The sequence below is a fragment of the Procambarus clarkii genome, chromosome 73, assembly GCF_040958095.1.
Source record: "Procambarus clarkii isolate CNS0578487 chromosome 73, FALCON_Pclarkii_2.0, whole genome shotgun sequence".
In the NCBI taxonomy this organism is placed as follows: Eukaryota; Metazoa; Arthropoda; class Malacostraca; order Decapoda; family Cambaridae; genus Procambarus; species Procambarus clarkii.
Window position 1 is genome coordinate 21,555,792 of NC_091222.1, and position 13,209 is coordinate 21,569,000.

General features: G+C 52.7%; 1 protein-coding gene across 1 annotated transcript in view; it reads left to right on the forward strand.

Annotated features, from left to right (window-relative positions):
• Positions 1-13,209, forward strand: part of LOC138356650 (uncharacterized) — a 44,907-nt gene that overhangs the window by 17,538 nt on the left and 14,160 nt on the right. The window contains exon 3 of the mRNA XM_069312841.1: positions 3,708-3,851. Within this exon, the coding sequence (XP_069168942.1) occupies positions 3,708-3,851 (144 nt within the window). The remainder of the gene's footprint in view (positions 1-3,707; positions 3,852-13,209) is intronic.

Here is a 13,209-nt window from a genome sequence, read left to right on the forward strand (position 1 = left end):
CACCGTCATTATGACTGTGGACACCGTCACTATGACTGTGGACACCGTCACTATGACTGTGGACACCGTCTCCGTGACTGTTGACACCGTCACCGTGACTGTGGACACCGTCACCGTGGTTGAGGACACCGTCTCTGTCACTGTGGACACCGTCATTATGACTGTGGACACCGTCACTATGACTCTGGACACCATCTCCGTGACTGTGGACACCGTCACTATGACTGTGGACACCGTCACTATGAATGTGTACACCGTCTCTGTGACTGTGGACACCGTCTTTGTGACTGTTGACACCGTCACTATGACTGTGGATACCGTCTCCGAGACTGTGGACACCGTCACTATGAATGTGGACACCGTCTCCGTGACTGTGGACACCGTCATTGTGACTGTGGACACCGTCTCCGTGAATGTGGACACCATCACTGTGACTGTAGACAGCGTCTCCGTGACTGTGGACACCGTCTCCGTGACTGTGGACACCGTCACTATGACTGTGGACACCGTCATTGTGACTGTGGACACCGTCACTATGATTGTGGACACCGTCATTGTGACTGTGGACACCGTCACTATGACTGTGGACACCGTCACTATGAATGTGGACACCGTCTCCGTGACTGTGGAGACAGTTTCCATGAATGTGGACACCGTCATTGTGGATGTGGACACCGTCTCCGTGACTGTGGACACCGACTCCGAGACTGTGGACACCGTCTCCGTGACTGTGGACACCGTCATTGTGGATGTGGACACCGTCTCTGTGACTGTGGACACCGTCTCCGTGACTGTGGACACCGTCAATATGACTGTGGACACCGTCTCTGTGTCTGTGGACACCGTCTCCGTGACTGTGGACACCGTCACTATCACTGTGAACACCGTCACTATGACTGTGAACACCATCACTATGACTGTGAACACCGTCACTATGACTGTGGACACCGTCACAATGACTGTGGACACCGTCGCCGTGACTGTGGACACCGTCTTCGTTACTGTGGACACCGTCACTATGACTGTGGACACCGTCTCCGTGACTGTGCACACCGTCTTCGTGACTGTGCACACCGTCTTCGTGACTGTGGACACCATCACCGTGACTGTGGACACCGTCTCCGTGACTGTGGACACCGTCACTACGACTGTGGACACCTTCTCCGTGACTGTGGACACCGTCACTATGACTGTGGACACCGTTAATGACTGTGGACACCGTCTCCGTGACTGTGGACACCGTCACTATGACTGTGGACACCGTCTCCGTGACTGTAGACACCGTCACTATGACTGTGGACACCGTCACTGTGGTTGTGGACACCGTCTCCGTGACTGTGGACACCGTCACCGTGGTTGAGGACACCGTCTCCGTGACTGTGGACACCGTCATTATGACTGTGGACACCGTCACTATGACTGTGGACACCGTCACTATGACTGTGGACACCGTCTCCGTGACTGTTGACACCGTCACCGTGACTGTGGACACCGTCACCGTGGTTGAGGACACCGTCTCTGTGACTGTGGACACCGTCATTATGACTGTGGACACCGTCACTATGACTGTGGACACCATCACTATGACTCTGGACACCATCTCCGTGACTGTGGACACCGTCACTATGACTGTGGACACCGTCACTATGAATGTGTACACCGTCTCCGTGACTGTGGACACCGTCTTTGTGACTGTTGACACCGTCACTATGACTGTGGACACCGTCTCCGAGACTGAGGACACCGTCACTATGAATGTGGACACCGTCTCCGTGACTGTGGACACCGTCATTGTGACTGTGGACACCGTCTCCGTGACTGTGGACACCATCACTGTGACTGTAGACACCGTCTCCGTGACTGTGGACACCGTCACTATGAATGTGGACACCGTCTCCGTGACTGTGGAGACAGTTTCCATGAATGTGGACACCGTCTCTGTGACTGTGGACACCGTCAATCTGACTGTGGACAACGCCACTATGATTGTTAACACCGTCTCCGTGACTGTGGACACCGTCTTTGTGACTGTGGACACCGTCTCCGTGACTGTGGACACCGCCTTCGTGACTGTGGACACCGTCACTATGACTGTGGACACCGTCTCCGTGACTGTGGACACCGTCACTACGACTGTTGACACCGTCTCCGTGACTGTGGACACCGTCACTATGACTGTGGACACCATCACTATGACTGTGGACACCGTCACTATGACAGTGGACACCGTCACAATAACTGTGGACACCGTCACTATGACTGTGGACAACGTACCTGTGACTGTGGACACCGTCTCCGTGACTGTGGACACCGTCTCCGTGACTGTGGACACCGTCTCTGTGATTGTGGACACCGTCTCCGTGACTGTGGACACCGTCACAATGACTGTTGACACCGTCTCCGTGACTGTAGACACCGTCTTTGTGACTGTTGACACCGTCACTATGACTGTGGACACCGTCTCCGTGACTGTGGACACCGTCACTACGACTGTTGACACCGTCTCCGTGACTGTGGACACCGTCACTATGACTGTGGACACCGTCACTATGACTGTGGACTCCATCTCAGTGACTGTGGACACCGTCACTATGAATGTGGACACCGTCACAATAACTGTGGATACCGTCACTATAGCTGTGGACACCGTCAATATGACTTTGGACACCGTCACCGTGACTGTGGACACCGTCTCCGTGATTGTGGACACCGTCACTATGACTGTGGACACCATCTCCTTGACAGTGAACACCGTCTCCGTGACTGTGGACACCGTTACTATGACTGTGGACACGGTCTCCGTGACTGCGGACACCATCTCCGTGACTAAGGACACCGTCACTATGACTGTGGACACCGTCACTATGACTGTGGACACCGTCAATATGACTTTGGACACCGTCTCGGTGACTGTGGACACCGTCTCGGTGAATGTGGACACCGTCACTATGACTGTGGACACCGTCTCCGTGACTGTTGACACCGTCACTATGACTGTAGACATCGTCACTATGACTGTGGACACCGTCTCCGTGACTGTAGACACCGTCTCCGTGACTGTGGACACCGTCACTATGAATGTGGACACCGTCTCCGTGACTGTGGAGACAGTTTCCATGAATGTGGACACCGTCTCTGTGACTGTGGACACCGTCAATCTGACTGTGGACAACGCCACTATGATTGTTAACACCGTCTCCGTGACTGTGGACACCGTCTTTGTGACTGTGGACACCGTCTCCGTGACTGTGGACACCGCCTTCGTGACTGTGGACACCGTCACTATGACTGTGGACACCGTCTCCGTGACTGTGGACACCGTCACTATGACTGTGGACACCATCACTATGACTGTGGACACCGTCACTATGACAGTGGACACCGTCACAATAACTGTGGACACCGTCACTATGACTGTGGACAACGTACCTGTGACTGTGGACACCGTCTCCGTGACTGTGGACACCGTCACCGTGACTGTGGACACCGTCTCCTTGACTGTGGACAACGTCACTATGACTGTGGACACCGTTAATATGACTGTGGACACCGTCTACTTGACTGTGGACACCGTTACTATGACTGTGGACACCGTCACTATGACTGTGGACACCGTCTCCGTGACTGTGGACACCGTCTCCGAGACTGTGGACACCGTCTCCGAGACTGTGGACACCGTCATTGTGGATGTGGACACCGTCTCCGAGACTGTGGACACCGTCTCCGTGACTGTGGACAATGTCATTGTCGATGTGGACACCGTCTCCGTGACTGTGGACACCGACTCCGAGACTGAGGCCACCGTCTCCGTGACTGTGGACACCGTCATTGTGGATGTGGACACCGTCTCTGTGACTGTGGACACCGTCTCCGTGACTGTGGACACCGTCACTATCACTGTGAACACCGTCACTATGACTGTGAACACCATCACTATGACTGTGAACACCGTCACTATGACTGTGGACACCGTCACAATGACTGTGGACACCGTCGCCGTGACTGTGGACACCGTCTTCGTTACTGTGGACACCGTCACTATGACTGTGGACACCGTCTCCGTGACTGTGCACACCGTCTTCGTGACTGTGCACACCGTCTCCGTGACTGTAGACACCGTCTTTGTGACTGTTGACACCGTCAGTATGACTGTGGACACCGTCTCTGTGACTGTGGACACCGTCACTACGACTGTTGACACCGACTCCGTGACTGTGGACACCGTCACTATGACTGTGGACACCGTCACTATGACTGTGGACACCATCTCAGTGACTGTGGACACCGTCGCTATGAATGTGGACACCGTCACAATAACAGTGGACACCGTCACTATAACTGTGGACACCGTCAATATGACTTTGGACACCGTCACCGTGACTGTGGACACCGTCTCCGTGATTGTGGACACCGTCACTATGACTGTGGACACCATCTCCTTGACAGTGAACACCGTCTCCGTGACTGTGGACACCGTTACTATGACTGTGGATACGGTCTCCGTGACTGTGGACACCGTCTCCGTGACTAAGGACACCGTCACTATGACTGTGGACACCGTCACTATGACTGTGGACACCGTCAATATGACTTTGGACACCGTCTCGGTGACTGTGGACACCGTCTCGGTGACTGTGGACACCGTCACTATGACTGTGGACACCGTCTCCGTGACTGTGGACATCGTCACTATGACTGTAGACATCGTCACTATGACTGTGGACACCGTCTCCGTGACTGTGGACACCGTCACTATGAATGTGGACACCGTCTCCGTGACTGTGGACAACGCCACTATGATTGTTAACAGCGTCTCCGTGACTGTGGACACCGTCTTTGTGACTGTGGACACCGTCTCCGTGACTGTGGACACCGCCTTCGTGACTGTGGACACCGTCACTATGACTGTGGACACCGTCTCCGTGACTGTGGACACCGTCACTACGACTGTTGACACCGTCTCCGTGACTGTGGACACCGTCACTATGACTGTGGACACCATCACTATGACTGTCGACACCGTCACTATGACAGTGGACACCGTCACAATAACTGTGGACACCGTCACTATGACTGTGGACAACGTACCTGTGACTGTGGACACCGTCTCCGTGACTGTGGACACCGTCACTGTTACTGTGGACACCGTCTCCGTGACTGTGGACAACGTCACTATGACTGTGGACACCGTTAATATGACTGTGGACACCGTCTCCCTGACTGTGGACACCGTCACTATGACTGTGGACACCGTCACTATGACTGTGGACACCGTCTCTGTGACTGTGGACACCGTCTCCGAGACTGTGGACACCGTCTCCGAGACTGTGGACACCGTCATTGTGGATGTGGACACCGTCTCCGAGACTGTGGACACCGTCTCCGTGACTGTGGACACCGTCATTGTGGATGTGGACACCGTCTCCGTGACTGTGGACACCGACTCCGAGACTGTGGACACCGTCTCTGTGACTGTGGACACCGTCTCCGTGACTGTGGACACCGTCAATATGACTGTGGACACCGTCTCTGTGTCTGTGGACACCGTCTCTGTGACTCTGGACACTGTCTCCGTGACTGTGGACACCGTCACTATCACTGTGAACACCGTCACTATGACTGTGAACACCATCACTATGACTGTGAACACCGTCACTATGACTGTGGACACCGTCACAATGACTGTGGACACCGTCTCCGTGACTGTGCACACCGTCTTCGTGACTGTGCACACCGTCACTATGACTGTGGACACCGTCTCCGTGACTGTGCACACCGTCTTCGTGACTGTGCACACCGTCTTCGTGACTGTGGACACCATCACCGTGACTGTGGACACCGTCTCCGTGACTGTGGACACCGTCACTATGACTGTGGACACCGTTAATGACTGTGGACACCGTCTCCGTGACTGTGGACACCGTCACTATGACTGTGGACACCGTCTCCGTGACTGTAGACACCGTCACTATGACTGTGGACACCATCACTATGACTGTGGACACCGTCACTATGACAGTGGACACCGTCACAATAACTGTGGACACCGTCACTATGACTGTGGACAACGTACCTGTGACTGTGGACACCGTCTCCGTGACTGTGGACACCGTCACCGTGACTGTGGACACCGTCTCCGTGACTGTGGACAACGTCACTATGACTGTGGACACCGTTAATATGACTGTGGACACCGTCTACCTGACTGTGGACACCGTCACTATGACTGTGGACACCGTCACTATGACTGTGGACACCGTCTCCGTGACTGTGGACACCGTCTCCGAGACTGTGGACACCGTCTCCGAGACTGTGGACACCGTCATTGTGGATGTGGACACCGTCTCCGAGACTGTGGACACCGTCTCCGTGACTGTGGACACCGTCATTGTGGATGTGGACACCGTCTCCGTGACTGTGGACACCGACTCCGAGACTGTGGCCACCGTCTCCGTGACTGTGGACACCGTCATTGTGGATGTGGACACCGTCTCTGTGATTGTGGACACCGTCTCCGTGACTGTGGACACCGTCAATATGACTGTGGACACCGTCTCTGTGTCTGTGCACACCGTCTCTGTGACTGTGGACACTGTCTCCGTAACTGTGGACACCGTCACTATCACTGTGAACACCGTCACTATGACTGTGAACACCATCACTATGACTGTGAACACCGTCACTATGACTGTGGACACCGTCACAATGACTGTGGACACCGTCGCCGTGACTGTGGACACCGTCTTCGTTACTGTGGACACCGTCACTATGACTGTGGACACCGTCTCCGTGACTGTGCACACCGTCTTCGTGACTGTGCACACCGTCTCCGTGACTGTAGACACCGTCTTTGTGACTGTTGACACCGTCAGTATGACTGTGGACACCGTCTCTGTGACTGTGGACACCGTCACTACGACTGTTGACACCGACTCCGTGACTGTGGACACCATCACTATGACTGTGGACACCGTCACTATGACTGTGGACACCATCTCAGTGACTGTGGACACCGTCGCTATGAATGTGGACACCGTCACAATAACTGTGGACACCGTCACTATAACTGTGGACACCGTCAATATGACTTTGGACACCGTCACCGTGACTGTGGACACCGTCTCCGTGATTGTGGACACCGTCACTATGACTGTGGACACCATCTCCTTGACAGTGAACACCGTCTCCGTGACTGTGGACACCGTTACTATGACTGTGGATACGGTCTCCGTGACTGTGGACACCGTCTCCGTGACTGTGGACACCGTTACTATGACTGTGGACACCGTCTCCGTGACTGTGGACACCGTCTCCGTGACTGTGGACACCGTCTCCGTGACTGTGGACACCGTCTCTGTGATTGTGGACACCGTCTCCGTGACTGTGGACACCGTCACAATGACTGTTGACACCGTCTCCGTGACTGTAGACACCGTCTTTGTGACTGTTGACACCGTCACTATGACTGTGGACACCGTCTCCGTGACTGTGGACACCGTCACTACGACTGTTGACACCGTCTCCGTGACTGTGGACACCGTCACTATGACTGTGGACACCGTCACTATGACTGTGGACTCCATCTCAGTGACTGTGGACACCGTCACTATGAATGTGGACACCGTCACAATAACTGTGGATACCGTCACTATAGCTGTGGACACAGTCAATATGACTTTGGACACCGTCACCGTGACTGTGGACACCGTCTCCGTGATTGTGGACACCGTCACTATGACTGTGGACACCATCTCCTTGACAGTGAACACCGTCTCCGTGACTGTGGACACCGTTACTATGACTGTGGACACGGTCTCCGTGACTGTGGACACCATCTCCGTGACTAAGGACACCGTCACTATGACTGTGGACACCGTCACTATGACTGTGGACACCGTCAATATGACTTTGGACACCGTCTCGGTGACTGTGGACACCGTCTCGGTGAATGTGGACACCGTCACTATGACTGTGGACACCGTCTCCGTGACTGTTGACACCGTCACTATGACTGTAGACATCGTCACTATGACTGTGGACACCGTCTCCGTGACTGTGGACACCGTCTCCGTGACTGTGGACACCGTCACTATGAATGTGGACACCGTCTCCGTGACTGTGGAGACAGTTTCCATGAATGTGGACACCGTCTCTGTGACTGTGGACACCGTCAATCTGACTGTGGACACGCCACTATGATTGTTAACACCGTCTCCGTGACTGTGGACACCGTCTTTGTGACTGTGGACACCGTCTCCGTGACTGTGGACACCGCCTTCGTGACTGTGGACACCGTCACTATGACTGTGGACACCGTCTCCGTGACTGTGGACACCGTCACTACGACTGTTGACACCGTCTCCGTGACTGTGGACACCGTCACTATGACTGTGGACACCATCACTATGACTGTGGACACCGTCACTATGACAGTGGACACCGTCACAATAACTGTGGACACCGTCACTATGACTGTGGACAACGTACCTGTGACTGTGGACACCGTCTCCGTGACTGTGGACACCGTCACCGTGACTGTGGACACCGTCTCCGTGACTGTGGACAACGTCACTATGACTGTGGACACCGTTAATATGACTGTGGACACCGTCTACCTGACTGTGGACACCGTCACTATGACTGTGGACACCGTCACTATGACTGTGGACACCGTCTCCGTGACTGTGGACACCGTCTCCGAGACTGTGGACACCGTCTCCGAGACTGTGGACACCGTCATTGTGGATGTGGACACCGTCTCCGAGACTGTGGACACCGTCTCCGTGACTGTGGACACCGTCATTGTGGATGTGGACACCGTCTCCGTGACTGTGGACACCGACTCCGAGACTGTGGCCACCGTCTCCGTGACTGTGGACACCGTCATTGTGGATGTGGACACCGTCTCTGTGACTGTGGACACCGTCTCCGTGACTGTGGACACCGTCAATATGACTGTGGACACCGTCTCTGTGTCTGTGCACACCGTCTCTGTGACTGTGGACACTGTCTCCGTAACTGTGGACACCGTCACTATCACTGTGAACACCGTCACTATGACTGTGAACACCATCACTATGACTGTGAACACCGTCACTATGACTGTGGACACCGTCACAATGACTGTGGACACCGTCGCCGTGACTGTGGACACCGTCTTCGTTACTGTGGACACCGTCACTATGACTGTGGACACCGTCTCCGTGACTGTGGACACCGTCTCCGTGACTGTGGACACCGTCTTTGTGACTGTTGACACCGTCAGTATGACTGTGGACACCGTCTCTGTGACTGTGGACACCGTCACTACGACTGTTGACACCGACTCCGTGACTGTGGACACCATCACTATGACTGTGGACACCGTCACTATGACTGTGGACACCATCTCAGTGACTGTGGACACCGTCGCTATGAATGTGGACACCGTCACAATAACTGTGGACACCGTCACTATGACTGTGGACACCGTCAATATGACTTTGGACACCGTCTCGGTGACTGTGGACACCGTCTCGGTGACTGTGGACACCGTCACTATGACTGTGGACACCGTCTCCGTGACTGTGGACACCGTCACTATGACTGTAGACATCGTCACTATGACTGTGGACACCGTCTCCGTGACTGTGGACACCGTCACTATGAATGTGGACACCGTCTCCGTGACTGTGGACAACGCCACTATGATTGTTAACAGCGTCTCCGTGACTGTGGACACCGTCTTTGTGACTGTGGACACCGTCTCCGTGACTGTGGACACCGCCTTCGTGACTGTGGACACCGTCACTATGACTGTGGACACCGTCTCCGTGACTGTGGACACCGTCACTACGACTGTTGACACCGTCTCCGTGACTGTGGACACCGTCACTATGACTGTGGACACCATCACTATGACTGTGGACACCGTCACTATGACAGTGGACACCGTCACAATAACTGTGGACACCGTCACTATGACTGTGGACAACGTACCTGTGACTGTGGACACCGTCTCCGTGACTGTGGACACCGTCACTGTGACTGTGGACACCGTCTCCGTGACTGTGGACACCGTCACTGTGACTGTGGACACCGTCTCCGTGACTGTGGACAACGTCACTATGACTGTGGACACCGTTAATATGACTGTGGACACCGTCTCCCTGACTGTGAACACCGTCACTATGACTGTGGACACCGTCACTATGACTGTGGACACCGTCTCCGTGACTGTGGACACCGTCTCCGAGACTGTGGACACCGTCTCCGAGACTGTGGACACCGTCATTGTGGATGTGGACACCGTCTCCGAGACTGTGGACACCGTCTCCGTGACTGTGGACACCGTCATTGTGGATGTGGACACCGTCTCCGTGACTGTGGACACCGACTCCGAGACTGTGGACACCGTCTCTGTGACTGTGGACACCGTCTCCGTGACTGTGGACACCGTCAATATGACTGTGGACACCGTCTCTGTGTCTGTGGACACCGTCTCTGTGACTGTGGACACTGTCTCCGTGACTGTGGACACCGTCACTATCACTGTGAACACCGTCACTATGACTGTGAACACCATCACTATGACTGTGAACACCGTCACTATGACTGTGGACACCGTCACAATGACTGTGGACACCGTCGCCGTGACTGTGGACACCGTCTTCGTTACTGTGGACACCGTCACTATGACTGTGGACACCGTCTCCGTGACTGTGCACACCGTCTTCGTGACTGTGCACACCGTCTTCGTGACTGTGGACACCATCACCGTGACTGTGGACACCGTCTCCGTGACTGTGCACACCGTCACTATGACTGTGGACACCGTCTCCGTGACTGTGGACACCGTCACTATGACTGTGGACACCGTTAATGACTGTGGACACCGTCTCCGTGACTGTGGACACCGTCACTATGACTGTGGACACCGTCTCCGTGACTGTAGACACCGTCACTATGACTGTGGACACCGTCACTGTGGTTGTGGACACCGTCTCCGTGACTGTGGACACCGTCACCGTGGTTGAGGACACCGTCTCCGTGACTGTGGACACCGTCATTATGACTGTGGACACCGTCATTATGACTGTGGACACCGTTACTATGACTGTGGACACCGTCACTATGACTGTGGACACCGTCTCTGTGACTGTTGACACCGTCACCGTGACTGTGGACACCGTCACCGTGGTTGAGGACACCGTCTCTGTCACTGTGGACACCGTCATTATGACTGTGGACACCGTCACTATGACTCTGGACACAATCTCCGTGACTGTGGACACCGTCACTATGACTGTGGACACCGTCACTATGAATGTGTTGTGACGATAATCTCCTTCAAGAGATTGAGCCTGCTCTTCCCTCCAAAATTACGTCTTCACAACTATATAAAAGACTATGGAAGAAATGTCCAACAACGACAACAAACACCAGCAAGGCTTGCCAGGGTGAGCAGAAACGTATGCAACCAGCCACCTGTTCGAACTCCAACCACCAAACTACCCGTTGATCGCTACGACTCCGCTGATTGGTCGCCGGTCTGGCTGCACCTGCCCCGCCCCCCCCAATACTACCTGATGTCTGGGGTCGCCCCAACATCAGTCCTCAGAATGTTCCGTGCTTTCGTAGCCAGCACTCCTCCCAGCTAGACGTTAGCGTGTACTGAGAGAGGTGGTGGCTTTAAGCCAATATTCCAGCACCTCCCACTTAACTTTTGTGTTGCACTTCTTATTATTTTGCCTTAACGTAACTTTCATTGTGTCATTTAAGTATTCTTATTATTTTGATTCATTGATTTTATTATACATATTTGTTTGTGCATTATTTTCATGTTTTGATTTATTTAACGTAATTAAAATTTCATTGTTAAAGTTTTACTTGTGTTTTGTGTGTCTTCTCCTTACCTTACCACAGACGAAGTTCCAGTTTTTCTATTTTTTTTTTATAACTATGTGACGAGGCCATACCCCTAGCCTTAAACAGCCGAACACCAACGCGTTACCGTCACAAGTTATATGGGGGCCTGTCCGGGAGCCTCACTCAGGTACTGGTGCCAAGTGGTAATTTATGGTAAGCGTATTTAACTCTGTTAACGTAGCTTTACTATTTTTCATTCAATTTCATTTTTTATAAGGTGCGGTGTATTGTGCATTACGAGAGTAACATATAGTGAAGGTGAGACAACTTTGGATTACGTGGTGACTGTAGGCCTCAGTCATACTCTTAATTGGTCATCTCTCCCTCCATGTTATTACTCGTATTTACCATCTATGTCCCTTGAATATTTCTCATTCTGACAGATCATCATATTGGTACCCTGGTACTGTGGTCTGCCCCGGGTCAAGAGTACCCAATCTTCTGCAATCTGACTGTAGGAGGACAAAGAGGGCCATAGTTCCTCTAGCTCGAACTTTAGTTGCTGAATTGGGACCTCAGCAGCAGTTCTCGTCACCAGTTGACACCTCGCACCCCTACACGTCAGTCAGAGATGATGATACATACAACGGTAGGGAATTAGCTTATTTTTTCAGAGCACAAAAGTTCGCTAATTCTGTAAGTATCATATTAAATTCAGTAGGAAAAACTTGCTTTATGTCCTATAGAGACTTGGCAAGGTATGCCTACATCCTTGGACTACCAATTTTACTTTTGAAGCATTTAACTGTTTCATTTGTTTTCGAAACTTTGTTTCATTTGTTAGTAGGATTTTCTTGCCCTTATTCTCTTACATGAGTACCGGGTACAAGATTTCCTGCGCCCTTGATTTAATGTAATCATTTAATATCTTTCACTTAACGTTAATTGTTAAAGATCACACAGGATAGGTACCAGTTGCCACGTTGTCCTGTTTCTGACATTTCATTATTGAACATTCGTGTACCTTTATTTGCTAATTTCACCATGTTTCGTCTCCAAACTTTCCGTGCAAATCCAGCAGGTGAAATAGGGACTTTAAGTCGTGCCAAGAGGACTGAACTACAAACTCTTGCACATGAGTATCAACTAGAAGTTCCCTACCAAGCCAACAAAAATGACCTACACAACCTGTTGCTGGATTACTATTTAGAGCAAGGTAAGATAGACTCTGAAACTCATGAAACTTACTATATTGCAGATAAAACTGACTTGGCAACGATGAAACTTGAACTAGAGCTGGCTAAGATTGAACGTGAGCAGCAAAAGGAAGCCCGCGAACAGCAAAGGGAAGCCCTCGAACAA